This window comes from Pseudophryne corroboree, chromosome 3 (assembly GCF_028390025.1).
Source record: "Pseudophryne corroboree isolate aPseCor3 chromosome 3, aPseCor3.hap2, whole genome shotgun sequence".
Taxonomy (NCBI): Eukaryota; Metazoa; Chordata; class Amphibia; order Anura; family Myobatrachidae; genus Pseudophryne; species Pseudophryne corroboree.
The window spans coordinates 6,175,342-6,193,940 of NC_086446.1; the positions used below are offsets into that span (position 1 = coordinate 6,175,342).

Below are 18,599 nucleotides of genomic sequence, written 5' to 3' on the forward strand. Positions count from 1 at the left end.
TGTTTGTAGATGGGACCCTGACCACTTGTCCAGAAGGTCCCACTGAAACGTCCTCGCATGGAACCTGCCGAACTGGATTGCCTCGTAGGCCGCCACCATCTTTCCCAGTACTCGAGTGCATTGATGAACTGACACTCTTTTTGGTTTTAGCAGGTCCCTGACCATGTTATGGAGTTCCTGGGCTTTTTCCATTGGGAGAAAAACCCTCTTCTTTTCCGTGTCCAGAACCCTGCCCAAAAATGACAGTCGAGTCGTCGGAATGAACTGTGACTTTGGTAGATTCAGAATCCAGCCGTGTTGCTGTAGCACTCTCAGGGAGAGCGACACGCTTTTCAGTAACTGATCCCTCGATCTCGCTTTTATCAGGAGATCATCCAAGTATGGGATAATTGTGACTCCTTGCCTGCGCAGGAGCACCATCATTTCCGCCATTACCTTGGTGAAAATCCTTGGGGCCGTGGAAAGCCGAAACGGCAACGTCTGAAACTGGTAATGACAATCCTGTACAGCGAATCTCAGGTATGCTTGATGAGGGGGATAAATGGGGACATGAAGGTATGCATCCTTTTTGTCCAGCGACACCATAAAATCCCCCCCTTCCAGGCTGGAGATCACCGCCCGGAGAGATTCCATCTTGAATTTGAACCTTTTCAAATACAGGTTCAGGGATTTTAGATTCAGAATGGGTCTGACCGAGCCATCCGGCTTCGGGACCACAAATAGGGTTGAATAATACCCCTTCCCCTGTTGTATTAGGGGAACCTTGATAATCACTTGCTGTTGACACAGCTTTTGTATGGCAGCTGAAATTATTTCCCTCTGTGGGAGAGAAGCTGGCAAAACCGATTTGAAAAATCGTCGAGGAGGCACTTCTTCCAACTCCAGTTTGTAGCCTTGGGATACAATGTCGACTGCCCAAGGATCCAAATCCGACTGAACCCAGACCTGGCTGAAGAGTCGAAGACGTGCGCCCACGGGTGTGGACTCCCTCAGCGGAGCCCCAGCGTCATGCGGTGGATTTTGTAGAGGCCGGGGAGGACTTTTGTTCCTTGGAACTAGTCGTTCTTTTCCCTCTACCTCTACCTCTGGCGAGGAAGGAAGAGCCCCGACTCTTTCTGAACTTATGAGACCGAAAGGACTGCATCTGATATTGAGGTGTTTTCTTTTGCTGAAAAGGAACGTAAGGCAAAAAAGAAGACTTACCCGCGGTAGCTGTGGAAACCAGGTCCGTGAGTCCTTCCACAAATAAAACCTCACCCTTGTAAGGTAAAGTCTCCATATGTCTCTTTGAATCGGCATCACCTGTCCATTGGCGGGTCCACAGGGACCTTCTAGCCGAAACTGCCATGGCATTGGCTCTTGAACTCATCAGCCCAATATCTCTCGCAGCCTCTCTCATATACAATGCTGCGTCCTTAATGTGACCCAGGGTCAACAAAATACTATATTTATCTAGGGTGTCAATGTCAGATGACAAGTTATCTGCCCACGCTGCAATCGCGCTACCCACCCATGCCGACGCTACTGCCGGTCTGAGCAGGGCACCTGTATGCGTATAAATTGATTTTAAGGTAGTTTCCTGTCTGCGATCAGCAGGATTCTTGAGGGCTACCGTGTATGGAGACGGTAGCGCCACCTTTTTGGACAAGTGCGTCAAAGTCTTGTCCACCGTGGGCGAGGATTCCCATCTTAACCTGTCCTGTGAGGGGAAAGGATACGCCATAATAATTCTCTTGGGAATCTGCAGTCTCTTGTCTGGAGTTTCCCAAGCTTTTTCAAATAAAGCGTTCAGCTCATGAGATGGGGGAAACGTTACCTCAGGTTTCTTTTCCTTAAACATGCATACCCTCGTGTCAGGGACAGAGGGTTCATCTGTGATATGCAAAACATCTTTTATTGCAATAATCATATAATGAATACTCTTGGCCACCCTTGGGTGTAACCTTTCATCATCATAGTCGACACTGGAGTCGGAATCCGTGTCGGTATCAGTGTCAGCTATCTGGGAAAGGGGACTTTATGAGACCCCGAAGGGCCTTGTGACACAGTCAAAGCCATGGATTGACTCCCTGCATTTTCCCTGGACTCTGCTTTGTCCAATCTTTTATGTAATAAAGTCACATTTGCATTTAAAACATTCCACATATCCAACCATTCAGGAGTCGGCGGTGCCGACGGAGACACCACAATCATCTGCTCTGCCTCCTCCCTAGACGAGCCTTCCGCTTCAGACATGCCGACACACACGTACTGACACCCCCACACACACTGGGATATACGTATATGGGGACAGCCCCCCAATAAGGCCCTTTGGAGGGACAGAGAGAGAGTATGCCAGCACACACCCAGCGCCAACTGACACTGGAAACAAAGTCCCAGTCTGTGCAGCGCTCCATATTATATATATATATATATATATATATATATATATATATATACACTTTTTTTGCGCCAAATCAATGTGCCCCCCCCTACGTTTTTGCCCTCTGTTACTTGGTTCAGCAGGGGAGAGTCCGGGAGCAGCTTCTCTGCAGCTTGCTGTGGAGAAAACGGCGCTGGTTAGTGCTGGAGGATCAAGCCCGCCCCCTCGACGGCGGTCTTCGGTCCCGCTCAATTATTTTATACTGGCGGGGGTTTTAGAATATACTGCCTCCGCAGTATCGGATACCTGTGCCAGTGTTATTTGAGGTAATTATTGCTGCCCAGGGCGCCCCCCCCCCCCTGCGCCCTGCACCCTTGCTGTGCCTTGTGTGTGCGTGTGTGGGAGCAATGGTGCGCAGCGTGACCGCTGCGTGGTACCTCACTGAAGATCTGAAGTCTTCTGCCACCTGTGAAGTCTTCTTTCTTCTTATACTCACCCGGCTTCTATCTTCCGGCTCTGTGAGGAGGACGGCGGAGCGGCTCCGGGACGAACAGCGAGGACGACACCTGTGTTCCGACCCTCTGGAGCTAAAGCTGTCCAGTAGCCTAAGAAGCAGAGCCTATCAGTTAAGTAGGTCTGCTTCTCTCCCCTCAGTCCCACGATGCAGGGAGCCTGTTGCCAGCAGTCCTCCCTGAAAATAAAAAACCTAACAAAAGTCTTTTCAGAGAGACTCAGTAGAGCTCCCCTGCAGTGCATCCAGTCTCCACTGGGCACAGGATCTAACTGAAGTCTGGAGGAGGGGCAGAGAGGGAGGAGCCAGTTCACACCCATCTAAAGTCTTAGAGTGCCCATGTCTCCTGCGGAGCCCGTCTATACCCCATGGTCCTTACGGAGTCCCCAGCATCCTCTAGGACGTAAGAGAAATATCAGTGAATAAGACACACACAGCTTCTCTACAGATCATATAGTGCCAGTCACTTTGGTATATTGGGGAGACCCTAAATCCAACCTACCTGATCCTCCTGTGGGATCCTGTGATTCTCCTCTGTACAATCCTGGGAATACAGAGGACGGGGACATCTCTCTGGGGTATCTCTGTTACTGGGCCCATCTGTAGGAGACACACAGTGACTGAGTACAGTGTATATATGTGATTATCAGATGATGTGTCTATATAGGGGGCCCCATACCAGCTCTCCCCAGTAAAATACATGACAGTCTCCTCTTACCCAGTGATGTGAGGGGCCGGTGATTCTCCATCATCACGTCCTTGTACAGATCCCTGTGTTCCTCTACACACTCCCCCCTCCTGCATGGAGACATAGACAGTGACATCCTGACACTTTATAGGAACCTGACACACACAGTGATACAGTCATCACCCAGACACATCCCCTGGTGTTACTGTATAATGCCCCATTCCCAGCAGTCACCTCTCCAGTCATCCCCCAGACACATCCCCTGGTGTTACTGTATAATGTCCCATTCCCAGCAGTCACCTCTCCGGTCATCACCCAGACACATCCCCTGATGTTACTGTATAAAGCCCCATTACCAGCAGTCACCTCTCCGGTCATCACCCAGACACATCCCCTGGTGTTACTGTATAATGCCCCATTCCCAGCAGTCACCTCTCCAGTCATCACCCAGACACATCCCCTGGATTTACTGTATAATGCCCCATTCCCGGCAGTCACCTCTCCAGTCATCACCCAGACACATCCCCTGGATTTACTGTATAATGCCCCATTCCCGGCAGTCACCTCTCCAGTCATCACCCAGACACGTCCCATGGTGTTACTGTATAATGCCCCATTCCCAGCAGTCACCTCTCCAGTCATCACCCAGACACATCCCCTGGATTTACTGTATAATGCCCCATTCCCGGCAGTCACCTCTCTAGTCATCACCCAGACACGTCCCATGGTGTTACTGTATAATGCCCCATTCCCAGCAGTCACCTCTCCAGTCATCACCCAGACACATCCCCTGGATTTACTGTATAATGCCCCATTCCCGGCAGTCACCTCTTCAGTCATCACCCAGACACGTCCCATGGTGTTACTGTATAATGCCCCATTCCCGGCAGTCGCCTCTCCAGTCATCACCCAGACACGTCCCCTGGTGTTACTGTATAATGTCCCATTCCCAGCAGTCACCTCTCCAGTCATCACCCAGACACATACCCCGGTGTTACTGTATAATGTCCCATTCCCAGCAGTCATCTCTCCAGTCATCACCCAGACACATACCCCGGTGTTACTGTATAATGTCCCATTCCCAGCAGTCATCTCTCCAGTCATCACCCAGACACATCCCCCGGTGTTACTGTGTAATGCCCCATTGCCAGCAGTCACCTCTCCAGTCATCACCCAGACACATCCCCTGGTGTTACTGTATAATGTCCAATTCCCAGCAGTCACCTCTCCAGTCATCACCCAGACACATCCCCCGGTGTTACTGTATAATGCCCCATTCCCAGCAGTCACCTCTCCAGTCATCACCCAGACACATCCCCTGGTGTTACTGTATAATGTCCCATTCCCAGCAGTCACCTCTCCAGTCATCACCCAGACACGTCCCCTGGTGTTACTGTATAATGTCCCATTCCCAGCAGTCACTTCTCCAGTCATCACCCAGACACGTCCCCTGGTGTTACTATATAATGTCCCATTCCCAGCAGTCACCTCTCCAGTCATCACCCAGACACGTACCATGGTGTTCCTGTATAATGCCCCATTCCCAGCAGTCACCTCTCCTGGCATCACCCAGACACGTCCCCTGGTGTTACTGTATAATGTCCCATTCCCAGCAGTCACCTCTCCAGTCATCACCCAGACACGTACCCTGGTGTTCCTGTATAATGCCCCATTCCCAGCAGTCACCTCTCCAGTCATCACCCAGACACGTCCCCTGGTGTTACTGTATAATGTGCCATTCCCAGCAGTCACCTCTCCAGTCATCACCCAGACACATCCCCCGGTGTTACTGTATAATGTCCCATTCCCAGCAGTCACCTCTCCAGTCATCACCCAGACACATCCCCCGGTGTTACTGTATAATGTCCCATTCCCAGCAGTCACCTCTCCAGTCATCACCCAGACACGTCCCCTGGTGTTACTATATAATGCCCCATTCCCAGCAGTCACCTCTCCAGTCATCACCCAGACACGTACCCTGGTGTTCCTGTATAATGTCCCATTCCCAGCAGTCACCTCTCCAGTCATCACCCAGACACGTCCCCTGGTGTTACTATATAATGCCCCATTCCCAGCAGTCACCTCTCCAGTCATCACCCAGACACGTACCCTGGTGTTCCTGTATAATACCCCATTCCCAGCAGTCACCTCTCCAGTCATCACCCAGACACATCCCTTGGTGTTACTGTATAATGTGCCATTCCCAGCAGTCACCTCTCCAGTCATCACCCAGACACATCCCCCGGTGTTACTGTATAATGTCCCATTCCCAGCAGTCACCTCTCCAGTCATCACCCAGACACATCCCCCGGTGTTACTGTATAATGTCCCATTCCCAGCAGTCACCTCTCCAGTCATCACCCAGACACATCCCCTGGATTTACTGTATAATGCCCCATTCCCGGCAGTCACCTCTCCAGTCATCACCCAGAAACGTCCCATGGTGTTACTGTATAATGCCCCATTCCCGGCAGTCACCTCTCCAGTCATCACCCAGACACGTCCCCTGGTGTTACTGTATAATGTCCCATTCCCAGCAGTCACCTCTCCAGTCATCACCCAGACACATACCCCGGTGTTACTGTATAATGTCCCATTCCCAGCAGTCATCTCTCCAGTCATCACCCAGACACATACCCCGGTGTTACTGTATAATGTCCCATTCCCGGCAGTCACCTCTCCAGTCATCACCCAGACACGTCCCCTGGTGTTACTGTATAATGCCCCATTGCCAGCAGTCACCTCTCCAGTCATCACCCAGACACATCCCCTGGTGTTACTGTATAATGTCCCATTCCCAGCAGTCACCTCTCCAGTCATCACCCAGACACATCCCCCGGTGTTACTGTGTAATGCCCCATTGCCAGCAGTCACCTCTCCAGTCATCACCCAGACACGTCCCCTGGTGTTACTGTATAATGTCCCATTCCCAGCAGTCACTTCTCCAGTCATCACCCAGACACGTCCCCTGGTGTTACTATATAATGTCCCATTCCCAGCAGTCACTTCTCCAGTCATCACCCAGACACGTCCCCTGGTGTTACTATATAATGTCCCATTCCCAGCAGTCACCTCTCCAGTCATCACACAGACACGTACCATGGTGTTCCTGTATAATGCCCCATTCCCAGCAGTCACCTCTCCTGTCATCACCCAGACACGTCCCCTGGTGTTACTGTATAATGTCCCATTCCCAGCAGTCACCTCTCCAGTCATCACCCAGACACGTACCCTGGTGTTCCTGTATAATGCCCCATTCCCAGCAGTCACCTCTCCAGTCATCACCCAGACACGTCCCCTGGTGTTACTATATAATGCCCCATTCCCAGCAGTCACCTCTCCAGTCATCACCCAGACACGTACCCTGGTGTTCCTGTATAATACCCCATTCCCAGCAGTCACCTCTCCAGTCATCACCCAGACACATCCCTTGGTGTTACTGTATAATGTGCCATTCCCAGCAGTCACCTCTCCAGTCATCACCCAGACACGTACCCTGGTGTTCCTGTATAATGTCCCATTCCCAGCAGTCACCTCTCCAGTCATCACCCAGACACGTCCCCTGGTGTTACTATATAATGCCCCATTCCCAGCAGTCACCTCTCCAGTCATCACCCAGACACGTACCCTGGTGTTCCTGTATAATACCCCATTCCCAGCAGTCACCTCTCCAGTCATCACCCAGACACATCCCCTGGTGTTACTGTATTATGTCCCATTCCCAGCAGTCACCTCTCCAGTCATCACCCAGACACATCCCCCGGTGTTACTGTATAATGCCCCATTCCCAGCAGTCACCTCTCAAGTCATCACCCAGACACATCCCCCGGTGTTACTGTATAATGCCCCATTCCCAGCAGTCACCTCTCCAGTCATCACCCAGACACATCCCCTGGTGTTACTGTATTATGTCCCATTCCCAGCAGTCACCTCTCCAGTCATCACCCAGACACATCCCCCGGTGTTACTGTATAATGCCCCATTCCCAGCAGTCACCTATCCAGTTATCACCCAGACACATCCCCCGGTGTTACTGTATAATGCCCCATTCCCAGCAGTCACCTCTCCAGTCATCACCCAGACACATCCCCCGGTGTTACTGTATTATGTCCCATTCCCAGCAGTCACCTCTCCAGTCATCACCCAGACACATCCCCTGGTGTTACTGTATAATACCCCATTCCCAGCAGTCACCTCTCCAGTCATCACCCAGACACATCCCCCGGTGTTACTGTATTATGTCCCATTCCCAGCAGTCACCTCTCCAGTCATCACCCAGACACATCCCCTGGTGTTACTGTATTATGTCCCATTCCCAGCAGTCACCTCTCCAGTCATCACCCAGACACATCCCCCGGTGTTACTGTATAATGTCCCATTCCCAGCAGTCACCTCTCCAGTCATCACCCAGACACATCCCCCGGTGTTACTGTATAATGCCCCATTCCCGGCAGTCACCTCTCCAGTCATCACCCAGACACATCCCCCGGTGTTACTGTATTATGTCCCATTCCCAGCAGTCACCTCTCCAGTCATCACCCAGACACATCCCCTGGTGTTACTGTATAATGCCCCATTCCCAGCAGTCACCTCTCCAGTCATCACCCAGACACATCCCCCGGTGTTACTGTATTATGTCCCATTCCCAGCAGTCACCTCTCCAGTCATCACCCAGACACATCCCCCGGTGTTACTGTATAATGTCCCATTCCCAGCAGTCACCTCTCCAGTCATCACCCAGACACATCCCCCGGTGTTACTGTATAATGCCCCATTCCCAGCAGTCACCTCTCCAGTCATCACCCAGACACATCCCCTGGTGTTACTGTATAATGTCACATTCCCAGCAGTCACCTCTCCAGTCATCACCCAGACACGTCCCCTGGTGTTACTGTATAATGTCCCATTCCCAGCAGTCACCTCTCCAGTCAGCAGCTGAATGATCTTGTTGGTGAGTTCCAGGATCTTCTGGTCATTGTGTCTCTCATGTATCAGGATGTGAGGTGAAGGCACCGTGATGGGGCTCTGGGTCCTGCTCAGTCCTCCTGACACATGGAGACGGCTGCTGGATGTCTCACACTCATTGGATGTCTACTTTGCAAACGTGTAATTCTGTGTATTGGAGAAGAAAACAATAAATACAAAAGAAGTCCATCTATTAAGAACTGATATCTTTTCAGTACGAACAAATATCATATCACTGTACGGTCCTCTCTCCCCTATATAATAATAATACCACATATCAGCGTGTGCCGGGAGCTGTGTTATTCCCCCTCATATATCACTGTACGGTCCCCTCTCCCCTATATAATAATAATACCACATATTAGCGTGTGCACGGAGCTGTGTTATTCCCCCTCATATATCACTGTACGGTCCCCTCTCACCTATATAATAATAATACCACATATTAGCGTGTGCACGGAGCTGTGTTATTCCCCCTCATATATCACTGTACGGTCCCCTCTCACCTATATAATAATAATACCACATATCAGCGTGTGCCGGGAGCTGTGTTAATCCCCCTCATATATCACTGTACATTCCCCTCTCCCCTATATAATAATACCACATATCACTGTACGGTCCCCTCTCCCCTATATAATAATACCACATATCAGCGTGTGCCGGGAGCTGTGTTATTCCCCCTCATATATCACTGTACGGTCCCCTCTCCCCTATATAATAATAATACCACCACATATCAGCGTGTGCCGGGAGCTGTGTTATTCCCCTCATATATCACTGTACGGTCCCCTTTCCCCTATATAATAATACCACATATCAGCGTGTGCAGGAAGCTGTGTTATTCCCCCTCATATATCACTGCACGGTCCCCCCTCCCCTATATAATAATAATACCACATATCAGCGTGTGCAGGAAGCTGTGTTATTCCCCCTCATATATCACTGTGCGGTCCCCTCTCGCCTATATAATAATAATACCACATATCAGCGTGTGCCGGGAGCTGTGTTATTCCCCCTCATATATCACTGTACTGTCCCCTCTCCCCTATATAATAATAATACCACATATCAGCGTGTGCCGGGAGCTGTGTTATTCCCCTCATATATCACTGTACAGTCCCCTCTCCCCTATATAATAATAATACCACATATCAGCGTGTGCCGGGATCTGTGTTATTCCCCCTCATATATCACTGTACGGTCCCCTCTCCCCTATATAATAATAATAGCACATATCAGCGTGTGCCGGGAGCTGTGTTATTCCCTCTCATATATCACTGTACGGTCACCTCTCCCCTATATAATAATAATACCACATATCAGCGTATGCCGGGAACTGTGTTATTATTCCCCATCATATATCACTGTACGGTCCCCTCCCCCTTATATAATAATACCACATATCAGCGTGTGCCGGGAGCTGTGTTATTCCCCTCATATATCACTGTACGGTCCCCTCTCCCCTACATAACAATAATACCACATATCAGTTGTACACTACAGGCCATCCCCCCTGTATAATAATAATAATAATAATAACAGGACGCCACAGGCTGCTCCCCCTGTATAATAATAATAATAATAACAGGACACCACAGGCTGCTCCCCCTGTATAATAATAATAACAGGACACCGTCACCACAGGCTGCTCCCCCTGCATAATAATAATAATAATAATAAAACACCACAGGCTGCTCCCCCTGTATAATAATAATAACTGGACACCACAGGCTGCTCCCCCTGCATAATAATAATAACAGGACACCACAGGCTACTCCCCCTGTATAGTAAGACGACATTACCTGATCACGACGCACACTGGTAGGCTGCAGCGTTGAATGAAAACTTACTTCCTGTGTGTGGAACGCACATCACGGAAGTAGTGTGGAACGCACATCACGGAAGTAGTGTGGAACACACAGCCCGGAATAAGTGAAACGCAAAGCCCGAAAGTAGTGTTTGATTGGCAAGGCTGCTTCCTGGTGTCTTGCCCCTCCCCTCCTATAACCCGCCCACAGCTCCGCCCCCTGTTTTGAGTCTTACCATACAGATCCTCAGTGCGGGAGGCGGGAGGCCATATTCTTGTAGACCAATCCGGCAGCCGAAGCAGCAATAGGTTCCCTGGCCGTGTAGTGACGTCAGGAGCGCCGGCCATTCCCCCTGGTTTGAGCTCCGCCTTCCTTCTATCATTCCCTCAAGGCAGCAGGAGCATAGGCTGCTGAGCAACTCTGGTGTCTGGTTGCTGTAGTACAGTGGGAGCAGCCTCTGGTTCCTTGTTATAGTGCAGCTGGAGCAGCCTCTGGTGCTGCATTATCCCTGTACAGGTGGCTGACACTCTATTGTCCTATTACTGTAATACAGGTGGCGCAGACCCCGCCGTTACCGTAATACAGGTGGCGCAGACCCCACCGTTACAGTAATACAGGTGGCGCAGACCCCGCTGTTACAGTAATACAGGTGACGCAGTCCCCACCTGTACCGTAACACAGGTGGCGCAGACCCGCCTTTACCGTAATACAGGTGGCGCAGACCCCGCCGTTACCGTAATACAGGTGGCGCAGACCCCGCCGTTACCGTAATACAGGTGGCGCAGACCCCGCCGTTACCGTAATACAGGTGGCGCAGAGCCCGCCGTTACAGTAATACAGGTGACGCAGACCACGGTTGTTACCTTGATACAGGTGCCACAGATCCTACCGTTGCCATAATACAGGTGGCGCAGACCCCGACGTTACCGTAATACAGGTGCTGCAGACCCCGTCGTTAACCGTTATACATGTATCGCAGACCCCGCTTTTACCGTAATAGACTATGCCTTTACTGTAATACAGGTGTCGCAGATCCCACCATTACTATAATACAGGTGTTGCGGACCCCCGTATTACCATAATAGACTATGCAGCTACCGTAATACAGGTGGCACAGATACCGCCGTTACTGCAATACAGGTGCCACAGATGCAAGCAAATGCGGACACAGGCAGATGCAGTACGCAGGCTGATGCGGACACAGGCTGATGTAGGATGCAGGCGGATGCAGGACGCAGGCAGATGCGGACACAGGCTGATGTACGGCATAGGCAGTAGTAGACACAGGACGCAGGCTGATGTAGTATGCAGGCAGATGCAGAACGCAGGCAGATGGAGGTCACAGGCAGGTGCAGGATACAGGAAGATGCTGACGCAGGCAGATGCCGGTCACAGGCAGATGCAGGATACAGGAAGATGCAGAACGCGGCAGATGCAGGATGCAGAAAGGCGCAGGCAGAGGCAGGACACAGGATGGAGGCAGATGTAGGATACAGGAAGATGCGAACTCAGGCAGATGCAGAACGCAGGCAGATGAAGGATACAGGGAGATGCAGACGCAGGCAGTATGCAGGAAGAGGCAGAACAGCACATTTTGAATTTTGAGATATAATTCTGAAGAAGTGCCTTGCATATGTGCAACAAGTGTGGCTGGTGAACTAAGTAAATTATCCCTCAGCTCACTATCCTCAGGTACCTGCAAGAAACCGCCATCAGGAGTACACACAGGCGGTTGTTCCCCAGTCAAGCGACCTACTGTAACTTATACTGGACTTGTCTCATGTTTGCATTGTGGTTGCTACCCCAATCACTGTGATAGTTTCTCCAGAAAGGGGCAGTGGAGACACACCCAGTTTGAGTGAGCTGGCAGCTTGTGTCCATCAGCAAAGGGTGTTGCGTTTCTTCTATATCAAGCTAAATCTCCATTACAAGGGAAAATAGTAGATGCTGAGTCCAGTCAGCCTGGGTGATTGAGATCGCCCTCTGGAGTTGAGAGCATCTCTTCCCTCCTGTCATAACCTCATGGGTGTCTGTCCTTGGCCGTTCTGCAAAGGTTGTCTAGGCTTATTGCAGTTACAATAGCAATATCCTGCTTCACAACTGAAACATGCTCTGTGTCACAGTATCGGGCATCCCGGAACTGTGTGTGTGTTTGTGCGCCCCTTTAAGAAACCTTTGTTAGAGCTCTGCAGCAGCAGCAGAAGTGTTGGGGCAGGAGGAGTTAACTGCAGCCCTGAGTCCGATCACGTGGCCTCAGGAGAGAAAGCTGATTGGCGAGAGGCTACTTGGAGAAACGAGGAGTGCTGGGAAGAAGGCGGAGAGCGTGGTATGTACTGGCAGACGGAGGAACGCGCAGTAGAGCGGGAGCTGTAAGTTGAAGACACGCTGGACGGTGAGAGCGGCGCTAATGGAGAGAGCAGCAGGTGTTTCCGGGGAGTGTTGCCGGGGAGCGGGTGTTGAGACGCTTCAGCCGGAAGGAGTGGACACCACCACCAGGCCTGGTGATGGGCGTAGACACTGCGGCCATCTTGAGAGAGTGAGGAGCTGAGACAGCGGAAACAGTCAGCTTGAAATTCCATTCCCTGGGTCTGAGTGAGTACCGTTTGAAACGAACAGCCAGCCACAGACAAGTGTACTGTTCAGCCTCCACAATCTGTGCTGCAAGCTAGCCAGTGACTAAGAAGGGTGCAGCCAGCAGCAATATATTCTACCAGCCAAGACCCGTAGAAGAAGGGCTAACCTAGGACTGAGTTTATTACAACTTCAAGAGAAATGTTTGTGCTCCAGAGCAGAGTTTAAATGCAAGGATAAGCGACATATCTGTGCTAAAGGACTGAGGGCCTAATTCAGACCTGCTTGCAGCAGCAAAATAACCTGCACTGCACATGGATTTGCCCATTAGAGAACAATTTAGCTGCTGTGTTCAGGTCTGAATTAGGCCATGAGTTTGTGCAACACCGACAGATAGTTATGACTGGAAGGACTGAGCTAATTATAAAAGTGTTAATCAAGCTCTGCAACTGAAGAGACTGAGATTGTTCCATACAAAAGCGCTTTTATTGTGACATAAGTGCCGTGGTCAAGAAACATTGTTATTCCTTCGCTAGGTACATTTCCCATCCCAGGATTCCCTCAATAACAGTGTGCTCATTTCCCTCATTGACATGCTGTGGCACAGCAAATCTCAACAAGAGCTCCAACGATAATTGCCCGTGAAGATACTCGTTACCTTGGCTAGGGAAAGTTTGAAAGTCAGTATTTAGGATTACTGAAACGTATTATTCTTATGATAACATTATAGAATGGAATGCACAGTGTCTGATTTGATTTTCTGGATTCCAATGATTTATTTTAATTTTGTGATTCCAATTGTTTCTCATACTGATTCTAATTATTATTCTTCATGATTCTAATAACTTGTCTTTTGCAAATTGGATGGCTTTTTGTGGTGTGAACTGGAGGAACATGGCATATTCCTGTATGACTTGTATGCCAATTTTTTTTTGTGATTTGCTACCCCAAGCAACGTTCTTTAATTAACTATCCATACCAAATCCAGAGTTCGTTGCAGATTAATAAAAGACTTCCTGTTGGAATTGCTGACTCACTTCTGGTTTGTATCAATCTTCCCTACCTCTCTGAGCATGGTACTACAAGACAAGGTATATGGAAGAACATTTCAGGGGTGTCAGTCACATAGCCACCCAACATCTGTGATACCTCTCTCAACCACTTAGACATACCCTGCAAACCCCAGGGGGTGTTACACTTGCATCCATCTGCAGGGGTGTCACGTCTATCACTGGGGTTATACCTGCGTCTACTGTCACTATCATTGTGGCTAATCTGCGTTAGCGTTTTTAGCTGCCGTTTCCTTTCTTGTCTCAGTGTTAGCCTTACGATGTTCAGCCATTTCCATAACCTCTTCGATTGGTTTCAGTTTCCATGTTGGAAGCGACAGTTGAACACGGTCTCAAATCAGCGGCTTATGGTCCTAATTCAAGTTGGTCGCCATCGAGACAGAAATTGCAATCGTCTCAAAACTGCTACTACTGAAAATCTCACGTGAAGAGCCGCCCTGAATTGTAGAAGACGCCCATTGATATTATTGCAAATTTGCATCACAAAACCATGTACCATCGACAGTTGCGGATGACCCTGGACTACTCAGAATAATGAGAATGCAATCACATCGGGCGCCATGTTTTTAGGTGCTAGCTATTGCAACCGATATCAGATCCACGCCCAGAAAATGGCCATGACCCACCTGCATTTTTCCAACAACTCCCCAGAAACACCCTGTTAACACCCACAAACGGTCACTTCCTGTCAATCAAAGTGCTATTACATTTCACTTTTGCCGCAATCATCGCATTTTAGCCTTCGCGCATGCGCAGTCTGACAATAATCACCTGATTTGCGGTTTTGCTGCTGAAGTTAAATAAAGCCCCTATGTCCGTCCACAAACCCAGGGACTACCAGTGCTCTATAATCACCTTCTGCACGTCTTTCACTCCACTAGTTTGCTATATGAATGAATTGGTAGGGGATGTAGTTAAAATGAAGACTGTCAGGATCCCGGCGTTCAGGATACCGATAGCCAGAGTCCCGACACACCAGGGCTTTTCCCACTTTTGGGCGTCCACCACACCCATGTGCACCGTGTCCACAAGAGGACTCTTAGTGCTCGTCCCGCTGCCGGCAGTCTGGAGGCCGGAGGCCGCTGACGGGATATTGACAGCCGGCATCCCGTCCGCCCGTACAACGCATCACACCCATTGGTAGTAGAAGTCATTCAGGGATTACCGTATAATCAACAGCCAATCAGATTTGACCTGGACAGTTCTAAAACCGCTCTACAGAATGGTTCCCATTGGGCATTTATGTCCGGTCTCGTTGCCTTCTTCTCTCCTGGCGTCCAGCTGAGTAGGTATGGAAGCGGTATCGTTAATGGTAACTGATTGCGTCAGATCTGTGTACATGGGTGTGTGTCATTTACATCGTACTCAGGTAAGTGGCACAGCCCTGCAGATCGCCCGTATTTTGGTGGCATTCCTGGGTGCTAGCCCTCCACTGTACAGGCACCCATGGCACATGCACGCCTCACTCTGCAGGTTCCTCTTGAGGGTCTCCTGACGGGTGGGGGCTCAGTTACAATTCTCAGGGGGCTCAGTAACACTGGCTATTCCTCGATTGTCTCATTGGAGCCAGATAACATCCTGCAGCTGCTGTCTGCCCTCCCACTGCTGTACTCGGCCAATCAGTGCAGGACTTGCAGGCCCTTCCACACATACCTGTGCTGTTGTAGGAAAGTTAGCTTGCATTGATCGGCTTGGAGTATCATGGAGGCTGGAGCAGGGAATAGCACTTCTTCTGTAACACTAGACAAGGTAGGAGCCAAGGATTTGGGTATATTTACATTTCCCTTTGTGGTAGGCTTACCGTACTGTCCCTTTATACCGAGACGCTCATAGATTACACAGGTTCTGTGGCTGATTAAAACCAGGTGAGAAGCAGGCTTAAAGTCAGCCAGCCACAGAACCTGTGTGATCCAGGAGCATCCCCATTTATAGGGACATTATGGTACGCCTACTTTGCGGGGATTTATTTTGTTAGCATTGTTTGCTGCAGAATAACGGGTCTATTCAATGCCTGCCGGATCCTCTCCTACGTAGAGGATCCGACAGGTTATTTTTAAATTTTGGGAAGTCGGATCAGCATTGTCGAAAACGGGACAAAAACCCGTCGGAATCGGGCGCTAATCCGTCAAAACACATGGATCCACGGCTAATCCGCCGTTCCACGTGTTTTCTGACAAGTCGGAAAAAAAGGCAACGCCATTGAATCATGATTCGTCCCAAAAAAGTCGGAAACTGACGTCTTTCTGACTTAACGGCAATTCCAACTTCAATTGAATAGACCCCTATGAGGTTAAGTGACATTACGTGCTTCCATTAACCAATGAATATATGCTTTATTCTTTGCATTCCTCTTGCCCAGCACCGTTATTTATCATTATCAGTTATTTATATAGCGCACACATATTCTGTAAAGTTTACAGAGAATATTTAGCTATTCACTTCACTCTCTGCATCAGTGGAGCTTACAAGCTAAGGGCTTAATTCAGACCTGGTCGCAAAAGCAAAATCTTTCTCTAATGGGCAAAACCATGTACACTGCAAGTGGGGCAGATGTAACATGTGCAGAGACAGTGAGATTTGGGTGGGTTATATTGTTTCTGTGCAGGGTAAATACCGGCTGCTTTATTTTTACGCTGCAATTTAGATTTCAGTTTGAACACAACCAACCCAAATCTAACTCTCTCTGCACATGCACATTGTTCTGGCCATTAGAGAAAAAGTTTGCTGTCGCAATCAGGTCTGAATTAGGCCCTATATTCCATACCATATGTGCGCACACAGTATATTTTTGGAGTCTGGGAGTAAACCTGTAGGACATCCACACAAGCATATGGAAATATACAAACTCCACACAGATAGAGCGGAGGAGAGAATTGAACCCATGCCCTCAGTGCTGTGAGGCAGTAATGCTAACCATTACACCATCCGTGCTGTAGAGCACTCAATATCTGCAAGTCAAAAGGACCTGTCAGTGGCATACTTACCAACTTTGTGGCTGCTCTCTAAGGGAGAGCAGCCATGTTGGCTCAGCAGGGGGCGGGGCAGGGCAATGATGAGCAGAAGGGGTGGAGGCAGAACGAGGGGGGGGGGGAAAGGGGCGGTACAGGGGCGTGGTTGGTGAGGAACGTCATTAAAGCTAGACACCCCACTCTGTAATGCCAATATTGCGGGTATTATACTGCAGGGGGCGTGGCTATGATGACGCGATTCAAAAAGAATCGCATCATCGACTGTTCAGACCGCCCACTTTACTCACTAAGTGGGTGGCCGGGCAGGGGAGAACTGTAAAAATCAGGAGACTTGCCTGGTCATCCGGGGGGCCCGGAAGGGTCACCTGATTTTCGGGAGCCTCCCGGGCCATTCCGGGAGAGTAGGCAAGTATGGTCAGTGGAAACCTCAGCAGTTCGCTGCTGTCTCTGTTCTATTCCCTCCAATACCTTACAGCCACTAATCCATGTTTTCTATATAGAATACTCGCTGGTGTGACTTCTAGCAAAGCCATCAGCATCTGTTTCTGGCTCATAAGGAACACAGATTGCCAGCACTTTATAACCACTTGCCTGGCATGGTCGCATCCTTTGTGACCACACCAGGCAGTGCGCTATCTGATCTGGTCACAAACAATGCAGCCAGTCAGATACACAGAGTGGCCGGCTGCCAGAAGATCACCTTCCTGCAGCCGCCAATCACAGAGGAACCTTCCGTCCCCTCTGCTTCCCTGCACCCTCCCCCAGTGTCTGCAGTGTTGCTGATCACTGCTGATCGGTCAGAACAGCAGGACCACCCCCGACCGACAGCTGCAGATTAACCTAGAAAGGTCAGAGACTTTACTCTTAAAGCCAGGCTATTTGCGTCCCAGTTGGCAAACTCAGACTCCCTTTGAATATATATATATATATATATATATATATATATATATATATATATATATATATATATATATAAAAGTTTCACGTACCCGGGAGTGCAAATTACCAAAGATCCCACTTCTTTGTACCATTTGAATATTTCTAGGGTCTTAGCATCCCGGGTTCAGGTTCCTGATGGGTGGCATATTCTTCAGCTCTCCTATTTGGGTACGGCCGGTCCGATTAGGATGATTTCTCTTCCTAAATTATTGTACTTGTTACAATCTCTTCCCGTTACTTATTTTAGCAGATACAAACACACTGACGGTGAACATGATAGAAACTTTCAAACATATCAATATAATAAGGTACAGTAGTTTCCTACTTTAAGGACAAGATTGATCAAATCTGAAATGAAATGGTATGCTCGTCCTCAGTCAGTGTACTGGCTAAATTCCCTACCTGATCCCACAAATGAAGATGAAGTATCATCACTCTTCTCATCCTGCTACTCCACTACCTCTCCTCTTGATCCTGTACCCTCACAAGTAAATCTCTGTCTCCTGTGCTCAACCCTACCTTAACTAACATCTATAATCTCTCTCTCTACTGGTATCTTTCCTTCACTGTTCAACCATGCACTGATTACTCCCATTCTGAACAAACACAATACTGACTCTAACTCACTCTCAAACTACCGTCCCATCTCTCAGCTCCCATGTCTCTCCAAGCTACTTGAGAGACTTGCCTACACTCGCCTCACACACTTTTTT

General features: G+C 49.3%; 1 protein-coding gene across 2 annotated transcripts in view; it reads right to left on the reverse strand.

Moving 5' to 3' along the window:
• The window catches only part of LOC135054504 (zinc finger protein 567-like), a 33,262-nt gene extending 22,855 nt beyond the window's left edge, over positions 1-10,407 (reverse strand). For both annotated transcript variants that reach the window (XM_063957624.1, XM_063957623.1), the window contains exons 1-4: positions 10,332-10,407; positions 8,482-8,673; positions 3,592-3,671; positions 3,376-3,473 (exon numbers count right to left, since the gene is read on the reverse strand). In XM_063957624.1, coding sequence (XP_063813694.1) covers positions 3,376-3,473; positions 3,592-3,625 — 132 coding nt within the window. In that variant the 5' untranslated portion in view covers positions 3,626-3,671; positions 8,482-8,673; positions 10,332-10,407. The remainder of the gene's footprint in view (positions 1-3,375; positions 3,474-3,591; positions 3,672-8,481; positions 8,674-10,331) is intronic.
• Between the last annotated feature and the right edge of the window lie 8,192 nt (positions 10,408-18,599).